The sequence below is a fragment of the Rattus rattus genome, chromosome 4 (assembly GCF_011064425.1).
Source record: "Rattus rattus isolate New Zealand chromosome 4, Rrattus_CSIRO_v1, whole genome shotgun sequence".
Lineage (NCBI taxonomy): Eukaryota > Metazoa > Chordata > Mammalia > Rodentia > Muridae > Rattus > Rattus rattus.
The window spans coordinates 134254266-134267553 of NC_046157.1; the positions used below are offsets into that span (position 1 = coordinate 134254266).

The following is a 13288-nucleotide window of genomic DNA, read 5'->3' on the forward strand; positions in this document are numbered from 1 at the left end:
GCCCTGGTCATAGCTGTGATCTTTCATGTAGTTTGTGTGACGTCTCCCCTCAGCAGCTGATAGGTGGCAGCGTGGCAGGTGTGAAAACCTGCTTCAGACCACTGTATCTCTGATGACTTGCACAACACAAAAATTGAACTTGGATTCCATTCCCTTGTCAACATGTCCCTCACATTTATTTTTTTAATCCCATTTTCGTGTGTGTGTGTGTGTGTGTGTGTGTGTGTGTGTGTGTGTGTGTGTTTGCACTAGTGCTGGCATATGTGTGCACATAGGAGATTTTAGGGATGTCTTCCATCACTTTTCCTCCTTATTCCTTGAGACAGAGTCTCTCACTCAAACACAGAACTTGCTGATGTGGATAGTCCTGAGAACCAGTTTGCTCTAGGGATCCTGTGTTGTTGCCTTCCAGAGTTAGAAACAAAGGCAGGCCCTTTATACACCTACTCATATTTCTGAAAATCCAAACTCTGGTCCTCAGGCTTGTGTGGACCACAAGTGTTTCAACCACTGAGCCATCTTCCCAGCCTTGCCTTTCTCATTTATTATTTACTAGTAAGCCTGCACTGTCTTTGTGTGATTGGTATTCTATCATTCTTTAGTTAGATCATTACCCTAAAGGACACTATGAATAAATTTCCTCATCCACTACGTAACTATTTCTGAGCATCTACTGTGCTCATCATCCCAGGGCAAAGGTTATAGACAAGGTCTCCTCCTTAGTCAAGGTTCAGCAGGGAAAGAGGAAACTAGACAAATAATAAACGGTGTGATTTCAACTATGCTAAGTGCTAGGGAGATGTGGAAGAGGTATTTGCAAGTCCCTCCTGATGACGCTTCTGATCCTTGTGAAGCAGCACCCTATCAGCAGCCATGCTTAGGAAGTCTGGTCAGGAAACCAGAAGTGTTCAACTGGTATAGCTCTGCTCTGTACATTACACCATTCACAGACTTCCTACAGAGGAAATTGTAATTTATAACTGTGTACATTCCCAAGAACGTAAGTGCTTTAGATTCTGATTTATCAATGTACACTCAGCAGAGGGAGCTCGTGATTTAATTTTTGGCAGGTTAAGAGAAAACGGCTGTGGAGAGAAGAATCTGCAGTAAGCAGGCTCTTGACTGACAAGGCTTGCCTGCCTCCCTTCAGAAAGGAAGGGTTGCTTCGGTTGGTGCTAATGGGTGTGGCAGATGATTCTGGGCAGAATTCCCTTAGATAAGGTTTTGTTTGTGCAGTCAGTTAACTTAGAATAAATAGCCCAGCTCACAAGTCCAAAGATTCATCTAGAGAGATGAGACCTGTTTACTTGTCTGCCTCTCTGTTCCCCATGGCTTTTCATCACACACAGTGAACCCAGGCTATCAACTTACTTGACCTGCCTTCCTTTGGCTATGATTTATCATTGAACAAATAGAGATCTCAGCCACTGGAAATTACAGATCGGGGATCTATTTACAATTTAGCGGATGTTGCAAGAGTGCTTACTACATGAAGGATCTATTCGTTGACTGACTCGAGTGCTCAGAGACAGAGCTGTGATGTGACTCATCAGCACTGAAACAAGGGTGAGCCTGTGTATTGTCCAGAGTCCTAGTTACCCCAAGATGAGGCTTGCCAGGACCGTGTCAGTCAGGTAGGAGTTCCCCCAGCACAGCATAGCACAGCACATGCTATTCTGCACTAGCTGCTTCTACAAGATGAAAAGCAAGTGAGAAAGAGAGAGAGAGAGAGACAGAGACAGAGAGAGACAGAGAGACAGAGAGACAGAAAGAGATTCTATAGCTCAGGCTGTCCTGGAATTCACAATATAAGAGCCTAAGGTGGCCTCAAATTCATAGAAACCCTCTGATTCCAGTCTCTCAGATGCTGAGATGACAGATATAAGCTATCAAATCTGGCTCGAAAAGCAACATTAAAAAAAAAAATCTTTCCCTTCATTAAATGTATTAGTAGAAAATACACAGGTGTTGAGAAGAACACAGACACATACAACTCTCAATCTGACGCTTGTAATTTTGTATCTGGCTTTACACTAACATGTGGCAGCACTTAAATTCTTATTTACCTTTTTATTATTCCTTCCTTGAAAAATCCCAGATTCTTCTTAATTAAAGTTTAAAAAGCACTGAAAGTGCTATAATCCTAAAATAGCACCATTTTAAGGCATCTCTTAGCTGTGGAAGAAGATTCTGCCTAATGGCACAGGCATTACGTCATCTGAAGACTTTCTCTCACATCTGCCACTTGTGTGATTAACGCTGAGGGAAGAGACCAGGTCTTCCTTGGGAGAGACCTTATTGGTTAACTCACAGCTCTGTGCCTGATTCATGGGAGAAACCAGTAACTTGAAGACAAATTGAAAACCAAATGTCTGGAAATGGTTTTATTCTCCTTGTACTTTTCCCAGACTAGCATTTACCTGAAGAATTGAGTACTATATTGTGCAGGAGGAACATGGAGCTTCTCCTTGTTGGAGAACTGTGGGGTGGCCATTTCCTCAGCTGGCAGAGTGAAGACCCAGGGAAGATTCTCTTCAAGGAGTGGGGACCTTAGACATAGCAGTTCTGAGCAAATCAATAAGCATTATTTGAGGCCCAGTTCTCTGTAGAAAAAGTTGAATCTCAAGACAGGATGCAGAAACTTTTTCAGCATTTTCTAAATTCAGGATGTGTTCTTTACAAAGGGCCAGCCACAGTTCAGCATTGGAGTGCCGAGTGTGATTTCCTCCATCCCGTGAGCTGTGATTTCCTTAGTGTCAAGCAACCTTTGCTTTTTTCCCAACCAATTGCAGCATATGGAACTGGTTAGAGTAAATGAGAACATACCTTCATTTGTGTTAGTCACCACAAATAATTCTAAGATCCTTGCAGGAGAGATGATAATTGGATAAGAAACGTCTTTGAACTTCATATCAAGCCCTAAAAGAGAGAAGAATTATCATGATACAGGTATGCAGGGCATGGTGGCACATGCCTATAATCCCAGTGGCACAGGAGTCAGGCAACTTAGCAAGTCAAAAGGTGAAGAGGGCTGAGGATATAGCTCAGTAGCAGAGTACTTGCCTACCATGGGTGATAGCTCAGGTTTCATCAAGGGGGAGGGGGAGGGAGGGGAAGGGGAAGGTAAAAAGGAAGAGGAGGAAGAAGAGGAGAGGAGAAAAGAAGGAAGAGGAGGAGGAGAGGGGAAAAAGGAGAGGAGGGAAAGAGGAGAAAGGAGGAAGGGGAAGAAGAGGAGAGGAGGAGAGGAGGAGGGAGAGGAGGAGAGGAGGAGGAGAGGGGAAAGAGGGGAGGAGGAGAGGAGGAGGAAGAGGAGGAGAAGAGGGGAAAGAGGGGAGGAGGGAAGGAGGAGAAGAGGAAGAAGGGAAGAAGAGGAGAGGAGGAGAGGAGGAGGGAGAGGAGGAGAGGAGGAGGAGAGGGGAAAGAGGGGAGGAGGAAGAGGAGGAGGAGGAGGAGGAGGAGGATGGGGAGGAGGAAGAGGAGGAGGAGGAGGAGGAGGGGGAGGAGGAATACACCAGCTAGATTTTATTTTGCTAATAAAACTAGGACCTAGAACTCATTGAAATGAAACGGTGTGTGTGTGTGTGTGTGTGTGTGTGTGTGTGTGTGTGTGTGTGTGCGTGGGGGGGAGCCCATTTCCCTTCTTGGTGGTCCTTACTCAGGCTGGGACTTTCTCATTAAGAAAAGGTCTGTTTTACTGTTTATTGGTGCCAGGAAGAAAATGAAAACCTTACCCCCTACACTCCAAATCTAAGCACATGTTATAGTTGGGATGGAAGGCCAAAGTACAATGTGGGCCAGGGAAGGCAGCCGTGCAGCCAGCCGACTGTCAGCCAGGCCCAGGAAGACGCCTGTAACTGATGAGCTGCTTTGCCGGCCGGGGCTACAGCTCCCACTCCTTTCAGTCATCTGGGCACCAATGCAGGCAGAAGAGGGTCTCTCCCGTTACCCACCAAGACACGTGTTGCCGATCACGAGCGGAGCACTGGGGTACTCCATTTTCAGTTGCAGAAGGTCATTTAGGGTTCCTGGGGCAATCCAGGTCGTCCTTTCCCCACGGAAAGTCAGAACTGTATTTTGGGAATCCTCTGCCATTCTCTGCAATATTTAAATTCAGACAACGGTGCTGTCAGTAAGAAAACAGGCAGACTTCATCACAGCACACAACTGGACAAGGCAGGAGCCACGGCTGACAGAACAGAGAAAGAATGGAAGTCTCAATTCATAATTAAATCAATTCCTTTGAATATTCGTCTCCTCTTAGAGCTTAAAAAAATGAAGTAGATCTTAGTGAAGCCTTAACTTATAAACAAACAAGGCTCTTACATGCAAGGACAAGGGTTGAGGTATCTTGTGTCAACCCTTATTCCCAACCAAAGACATGACCGTAGACTTTAACTACCAACGATGATAGAATATCAACAGAAAGTTAAGCACGCGTGGGCTGAGGGCTACGTGAGGTTACCATGCAGAGAAGCATGAGGAATATATCATGAGATAGGAGGTTCTAATCCCAGCTTGGCTACTAAGTACCCAGATCAATTTAGGAAAACTTTGGATCCTCTCTATGTCTGGCTTGATGTGTATGAAAATTAAGGGTGATTTGTGAGTGTCATTTGGCTCTCGGTGATCACTAAAATATGGGGTGAAGTGGCTGTCTTGCTGAATAGCAAAAAACACCCCCCTGCCTCAAACATCAATGCAGTAAAACCAAAGAATGTCAAGCTGGATAAGCCAGCGACCTTACACTGATGTTTATGTCTCCCAAGCAAACTGGGAGCTTCAAAGTTACTGGAGGGATTTCTCAGTTGTTAAGGGGCAGAATTTCTTTAGATTTTCCTCCCATCAATTTCTATAAAACAAATGGTTGTGACAGGTAGCAACACATTACCATGAACGAGCGTGAAATAAATATTCATGAGGATAATTTCATGCTCAGTCAAGCAGACTTATAATTTTGTTTTCCTCTCCTTCTTGTCTCTAGTGGACTTTCTGTGCCCTCTGTTTTGATTCGATACAGGAGTCTAATATGCTCATGTTGTCTGTCTAAAATTGATCCCATCCTAGGGATCATTTAGTTTTACTGAAGAAAAGAATAGAATGGGGGCCAAATCAGAGATGTGGCCTGGCCAAAGGGACCCAGGTGGGTAACTGGACGCAGACGTGGACCCGAGGGCACCAGGCTTCTTGCCTGGAATTCTCTGAAACTGAGGATGTGGAAGAAGCCTGGTTTCAACAGTTTCTTCCAGTTAATATTAACCAAGGCAACTGTTTCTCAGGAATGGTTTTGCAGGAATCAAATTGCTTAATTTGTTTCAAGTGAACTTGGATGATGTCCTTGCAAAGATATCTTATGAAAACACTCTTGTTCTTTGTGGGTGCATCGGCGGGGCAGATCTTTTGGTATAATTTCAGTGTCTTCATAGATCATCTCACTGAATAATTTTGTCACACAGAATTCCTGGCAAAAAGGCTGCTGGAAACAAGCTGTCACTAGAGGCAGGTTGGTTAAATGAAATCTTCTTTATTGCTGTAAGTGTTGCATTAAGTTATGTGTCTGTGTGTTGAGTGGGGGGGAGATGGTGGACAGGAGAGGTCCTGGGAATGTGGGGAAACTCTGATTGCTAAGTATGCGCTCATCAGCTGAAGCCAGCCCTTCTCAAAGTAGAGTCCAAGCACTTCAGGAAGTCCACCCAGAACACATTTTAAGGCTTCCAAAGTCAAAACTATTTTATACTAAAGTACAATTATTATGACTTGCCTTCTTCCTACACATTGTCTCTGGAGTATATGGTGGAGTGTTTTAAAGCTTCATGGTATGTGTCCCCACACCTGTCTGCAGCCTGAAGTCATGTCAAACCTAGGTATTTTCTCTTAAGCCAGAATTAAAAAGATATACAGAAACCCAGTACAATATCACTCCGTTGTTACTGACTTTCCTTTGAGGAAAAATAGAATGTTTTTCAAAAGTAATGTTTCGTTTATCCTAAAAGGCTTACACTTTGTTTTGGAAGGATGGTTCAGAGGTTAAGATCACTTATTGATTTCGTGGAGGACCTGGGTTTGGTTCCCAGCACCCACCCCCCACAACAACTAATAATCGTCTGTAATTCCAGTTCTCGAATACCTGACGCCCTCCTCTGGCCTCCCTGGGTCCTGCACACATGTGGTGTACAGACATCCATTTAGGCAAAGCATCCGTTCACATAAAAATAAATAAATCTTTATTTTAAAAAAGTTTTCTCTGGTTACTTATAAAACTGTAAATGATAATGAAAATATTTTCCATTTTAATTTCACACAGAACATTCCTTAATAGCTATGACCCACATAACAAAATCTCTTTGGGTTGTCAGCAATTTTTAAAGGTGTGAGATGTGAGCTCTGAAACCAACCCAATCAAACAAAAACAAAAATAAGAAAATAAAAGAGCCACAAAGACCTGTGCAGAGTGACGGTGCCCTGGCTTACATCCGAGGCAGCAAAGAGGCAACCACACTACTGTAGGAAACATCTCATGGGGGATACCGTCAAAGCTGGAAGCTGCCCTCAGAAGGAGCGGTTTGTATTTTCTGCCGCTGGGTTTCTCCTTGGGGCCTGATAGTTGGGGCTCTGCTGACAGAAGCTTTTGAAACAAACATGAAGGAGCCCAAAGGATCTACGGGATCGGTTTGAAGCCACTAAACGGCATCTCAGTGCCTTGTAGCAGTGTGGAGCGGTTGGCTGCTCAAACAGGCAGCGCACGCCTGCCCTTCCCTTTCTAGTCTTATCCTGAATTTCCTACGGATCCTCATAGGTGTTGAGTACCAGAACACATGTGCCCTGGATCTAGACTATGAGAAAGATCAGGGACTAGATGACCCTCCCACGGGCAAAGTTAAAAATGAACGAATGCTCTGGAGGGCTACAACGCGACCCAGGGGAGCAGATAAAGGCACAGGCACAACTGAGGACGCGCCAATGGGCGTGTCCGTTCTCTCAAAAGCATGGTAAAAACCAAATGAACCAGAAGGAGAACAAACCATCAGTTCAGGTGGAAATATAAGCTCCTGAGTTGGGTCCAAGGGTTGAAATTCTTCTTTTTCATATAACTTGGTGCAAACCTAAAGAAGATAAAAATGCTTTAGTCTTTGTGACAAAGATGGCAAAGCGTTATGGTTCTTAGCCAAGTATTGAATATCTACTTCCTGTTTGAAAAACTGAGACTGGCGACTGGGACATAGGGCGATGGCGAGAGAGGGCAGGGGAGGGGAGGGCAGAGAGGGGAGGGGAGGGCTAGAGAAAGCCAGAGAATGGACAAGAGAGGGCTGCACAGGGGAGAAGAGGTGAGAGACAACTAGAGAAGGTAGGAGAGGATTGGGTAGGGTAGCAGAAGGGAACAGGAGGCTCTTATGAGGCTGCAGGGTGTTCAGCCCTGGACCCAGGCTGCTGATTGCTTAGAACTTTGTGATCATTGAGAGTTGGAATTTTGCAGAGCCAGAGCCAAAATTATGTTAGGCTTTTCGTCTTCTTACTAATAGTTGTTTGTTGGCCACCTTTGGTGTCTGACCGGACATCTTGTTGACTACTGGGTTAAACTTTATAATGTATTAAGCAGGATGCAAGCTTTCACTGTCCCCAAACTAAGATCCATAGCAGAACGTCCCAGTTAACTAAGCCAGTGTCCCTACTGTTAGGTCTCAGGAGGTGCATATGTCCAGAAATGACAGTCTTGGCCCAGCTCAAGCCGGACTGAAGACAGATTTCTGGAGATTAAATAAAAGCCAGCATTCCTCTGGGATCTGTGGAAGGGGTCATTTCCCTTACCCAGGGCAGAAGGGACTGATGGCTTCCCAGGGATGTACCTGTTGTTGCACATCAAAGCCCACTGGCCTCCAGGCTCCCACAGTCCCTATGCACAAGTACCTGATCTACATTTCAAAGCTTCAATCTGACCCTGCTCACCTCAGATCCCCATAACCACAGACTTTCCCCTGCCCCTCCATTCTCCCTTCCCTAGCTGAGCGCTGGCTGGGGCCGATCTGCTGCTTTTTCTCTCTGCTCTGGACTCTCCCAGGTACCTCTGGATGTTTTTCCTCTCTTGCTCACAATAACCCCCACTTTAATCTTGGAGTGGCCGTTTTCATGGTTTCTTTACTAAGTGCCTCACAATGTAGTTCGTGAATGCAAGGATTAATGGCTCTCTCTTACTCTCCTCTCTTGCTCTCCCCTCATCCCCGCCCCACTCCAAGACAGGGTCCTTCTACATAGCCTTGGCTGTCCCTGAACTCACTCTGTAGACAAGGCTGGCCTTGAACTCAGATCTGCCTGCCTCTGCTAGGTTAAAGGCAGATGACACCACACCTATAACTCTCATCTTCTCTCTCTCTCTCTCTCTCTCTCTCTCTCTCTCTCTCTCTGTCTCTCTCTCTGACTATAGACTTCTTGTAACCGTTTCCATGAAAGAACCTGTCACTCAGAACAAGATGAATCTGTATTCCAAACCTCAACCACTTACATTAGGATCGGAATAAGCTATCTCTTACACCCTTTGGAGTAGGAGCTGTGATTTGCATTTACAAGGACTTGTGGAGATCAGGTTGTCCCTTGTAAACTACGCTGTAGTGTGTAGGACAGCAGCTTTCAGACTGTGCCTTGCCCTGAGGGACTCCACTTACATCTTGTTTGTGCATGCAGATCCCACCACTTGCCTAGCAACAAACCAGGAGGCACAGCCTGATAACTTATTCAGGCAAAGCGAAATGCCTGTTGGGGAAGATTGGGAGCGCGCGACATATGAAGACCATATCAGAAACATCAAACACACCAGACCAGCAAAGAACATAGCCCCCTCACCTGGGTCACCGAAATCGAGCACTCCGACACTGCCATTGAGGGCCACACTAATCTGTTACTTGGCCATCTAGTGTGTGTGCATCAAGAGAATGGCAGGCAGAGAACTGGATTGCCCCCAGAGCTCCAGTTCAGGTAGCCCCACTGCTTGACCAGCCCTGTCCTTGGATTGCTGTTAGCCCCCCTGCCTGGCTCCTACTTGCTTTGAGCCTGGCTTGGCTCTGCCTCCAGCTGCTCTCTGATTGGGTTCTTACTAACTTTCCTACAAGGGCTCTGAATCTGATTAGACGCTGCCTTCAATAAACCCACCCTCCCAAGTTTGTAACCTCTTTAACCCCTTTGTAGCCATTCAATAACACCCATACTGTCCTGTGTGGAGTGTGTGGTTGAGAGTTAAAATGAGTAGTTGAGATTTGAATAAAAGAAGCTGCTCTTGCAGGCAGTCACATGACCATGAGAAACTGGGATTCCCTGGTAAGTTGCAGCCAACAGAGCTGACACCATGCAGTGTGCCCTTATTTTACGCTATGGAAAGCACTCAACATGGCTTCAAGAAGTCCATTTCCACCTACTCTCTGGCTATTGATCACTGGCTCTCTCCCACCAAGTCCCTCACAGGGGGCAAGGAGATCCCAGAGTGGGAACATCCATTCACAGCCAGCAGCCCACTATTAGTCACAGGCTTTTGGCACCAGGACCTCAAGATTCCCCAACCTAGAAACCCAAAATCCACTCGCAGGACCCATGTAGGCCTCTGCTCCATTCTTTCCTCATCAAGAGGAAAAACTATCTGAGTAGTGGCTAAGGGAGAGTCGGTTAGGGACGGGGATAATTTGGACACAGAGGCTGGGTGTACAGTCTGTGATGCCACTGGTGTGGGACAGAACTGGGCACAGAGAGATGAGAACTGAGTTCTTCACCTCATACTCCTGCTTTGGGCCTTCCTTCCCTTTTCTGTAGACTAAAAATCAGGTGAACTTGTCTTTTAGAGGAAATTGTAATTTTAATGTAACTACTATAAAATCTATAGGGATTTCCCTTTGTTTAAATGTGTGTGTGTTTATATGTGTGTATTTGTTTGTGTGTGTGTGTTTGTGTGTGTGTGTTTGTGTGTGTGTGTGTGTGCATGTGTGTGTGTGTGTGTATGCATGGTGCATTTGTGTGTATATGTGTTTGTATGTGTGTGTTTGTGTGTGTGTGTAATCATAATACACTTGTGTTGAACTGCCAAGAAGTCAAACAAAGCAGCTTCATAATAGCACGGTGCAGAATTACCTACTATTGTTATGCATATTTTTCTAATTTAATTTCACTTTTAATGTATGACCTTATATTGCATATGCATATTTAATGGTGCCAAATTCTCCATTTTTAAATTACTTCACGTTAAAGAAATTATTTTTAAGTTCTTTAAAGGTTATAGGAAAAGGTTCCAGGTTGGTGTACGTTCCAAAGAAGTGGTTCTGTCAGGCTAGTCTTAAGTGTTGCCCTCTTGCCAGACATTCGTGTTAGCACTGATCCTTGTCATACATATAACAATATATTTGTTCATATATGTGTTAAGTATAAATATAGACATAAGCATGTGCTGTGGTGCACATCTCTTCCCATAATCAATATCTGACATACCTCTACTTATTTTCCTGCAGTGGATCTCTGGGAGTGAACTTGCTGAGTCAGGAACACAGAACACAGAACACACAGATTCGATCGCCTGCCACAACTGGCTAAAAAGGTAATTCTGAGCTTCAGCCATTAGGGAAATCAGACATTTAGTGAGCAACTGCTGGGCATTTGTCATTGGACTTGGGACTTCATGAGCACACATACCTTACTCCAAACTTCCTGGAGTGATCACCCAATCAGATTCAAGAAGAGGTTAAACTAGAGTAAGGAAGCCAGAGCTGGGTTGAGAAGCCCCGCCTTCCCTGCTCCCCATCCCAATTTTGCTATCTTTCCTATTCCCTGCAGCCCGGTTCTGAGGACTCCTCACCCCCCCACCCCGGGTGTTGGCAGTGACTGAAGGAAAGAAAGACAGGGAAAGGCCAGAAGAAAGACAGTTGTTTTTAGAGCCTCCGCTTTTTCCTAATACACACACACACACACACACACACACACACACCTTCTGACTCATGCAGATGGGATGCAGGTGGGATATGGGAGGATGTGGGGGGGTTCAGGTGGGATGTGGGGGGATATGAGTGAGCTGCAGGGGGTGTGGGTGGGATGTAGGGGGTGTGTGGGAGGATGCAGGGGGAGGTGGGGGATGCAGGTGGGATGTGGAGGGGTATGGGTAGGATGTGGGGGGATATGGGTAGGATGTGAGTGTGATGGGGGTGTGAGGGGACACAGGAGGGATGTCGGGGATACACTAAGGCCAAATCTAAGAAGATTGAGGGAAAAAGGGAAACTCACACTGCTTTTTCTCTCAGGCTCGTTTTTTCCTTCATCCAAGCAACATTTCCATTTCTCTTTCATCTGGCAGCAAGCTGAGCTCTGTGGAAAACATTAATGGTAAAATCAGAGAGGCACAGAGCCGTGAGACTCCAGAGGAGGTGAGGACAGGCCTAATGATCATATGCGATGCTCAGTGTGTGGCCCCTGGAACCCACACCGATGGAGATTGTGTTAGGAGTTTTCACCCAAGAAGGGACCAGTGCAGTGCAGCAGGGAAGACTCATATTTAAAGGACGAACTAGGACCCTTTTGGCTTCCCCTTTATCCCCAAATCTCTTCCACCATTGCAGTGCCTTTTGCCAAGCTAGAACACAGCAAGAGGCATTTGCTGGATAGAACACCCTGAACTTGCATTCCTAGCCTTCAGACCTGTGACCCAACAGATGTCTGTTCATTAGACGCCATCTTTCAATGTGTGGTACTCAGATACAGAAGCATAGACTGGGCGAGGACACAGTAGTAATGGAAGTGGTAGACTAAATTAGCCGTGGTCTAGTTTTGGTTGAGCAAATGTGCTCAGTGCAATGTTTCGTGTTTTGTAGACGTGCTATGTTTTCATTCTTTCAGTCACCGTTCCACTTCCCAGACAAGGAAGCAGGGCATAGGAAAGTTACGTGATTTATCAAATGACGCAGCTAGAGAATTGCGGGACCAGAATTTGAGGCTATGCATTCCTATATGGAGGTAGTTCATTCTCATCCAGCATAACTTTATATTCTCTCTATTTGTTACCGTAGCTGCAATTTCCTGATTGTCTTCCCTAGACCCGGCTTTGTGCTCATTGCTTCCCAGGTATTATAACACTTTTCATCTTCAAAGACCCTCTACAGAGACACTAGTGTGGGGGTCGTCCAGGGGAGAAGTGGGAGACCTAAGGGGACCCAGAGCTTCTGAAATCAGGACAATGCCTTCTGGGTTGTCACTGTTGCCACCAAGATGCAGGGACTGGATTCCACTGACACATCCTTCCTATTGCTGAATCTGCGGCCTCTCCTCAATAACCTTAGAATGGGCTGAGTGACAGAAAGATCCTGTGGTCCCTGGGTTTAAACTTGCTGCTTACTAACCTAGCTCAATGGGTAGACTGCAAACTGAGTGCTTTGAAGAACTTTTGGGGTTTTTTTTGGATGGGACAAGGTCTTACTTTGTAGCTTAAACCATGCCTGACATCAGTGTGTAGCCCAGGCTGGTCTTAAACTTACATTAATCTGCCTTAGCCTACTTCATAAGTACTGGGTTTGCACATATGTGCAACCATGCAGTTATAAGAACTTCTGGGGGCTGGTGAGACAGCTCAGTGAGTAAAGTGGTTTCTGGGCAAATCCAGGCAACCTGAGTTCAATCCCTGGAACTCAGATAAAGGTGGAAAGACAGGATCAACTTAAGGTGTTCTCTCATCACACATGTTTGTTCCAAAACACATATGTCATACACATGTACTTATATACTATACAAGTTTAAAAACATTAAAAAAAAACCCTTTCAAACAGATAATTTATGAACCTTCGAGCTGGTGAAGCGTACTGTGTGAGGAGCATGATAGACCTCAAGTCCACTGACAGGAGCCCTTTCTGGACGTTGCTCAATGTACCAATCCATTAGTATTTACCTGTTCCCTTTATGATTTTATACTGACTCAGCAAACATGAGCCATGCTTCCTGAGCTATGTTGACTATCCCGGCAAAATATTGAAGGCCGAGGAGATGAGGGCACTGGAACTACTGATGTTTAGTAAGTGAGTCAGGAATACCAAAGGCCCACCAACACTTGGTAAGATGAGGTCAGTCTTGCGATCCGTTAACTTGTAGGCAGTGACACCAACTCTGAGTAGTTAGTGTCAGGACCTAACTAGATTAAAGCACAGAGCATCCTGTAACTGTCTAGGGAGTTGGAAGGTTGCTTCGTGTGGGAAACCCTGCCCAGATCAGGAATGGGGGGTGGTGGTTGGGAATCACTTGGCGTCTGCCTCAGTGAGTGTGGACAGATTCTGAAATTGATGCT

General features: G+C 45.5%; 1 protein-coding gene across 1 annotated transcript in view; it reads right to left on the minus strand.

The window, feature by feature from the left end:
- Positions 1 to 13288, minus strand: part of LOC116898189 (aldehyde oxidase 3) — an 82693-nt gene that overhangs the window by 56269 nt on the left and 13136 nt on the right. The window contains exons 7-10 of the mRNA XM_032899553.1: positions 11245 to 11325; positions 7020 to 7100; positions 3951 to 4095; positions 2827 to 2919 (exon numbers count right to left, since the gene is read on the minus strand). Coding sequence (XP_032755444.1) covers positions 2827 to 2919; positions 3951 to 4095; positions 7020 to 7100; positions 11245 to 11325 — 400 coding nt within the window. The remainder of the gene's footprint in view (positions 1 to 2826; positions 2920 to 3950; positions 4096 to 7019; positions 7101 to 11244; positions 11326 to 13288) is intronic.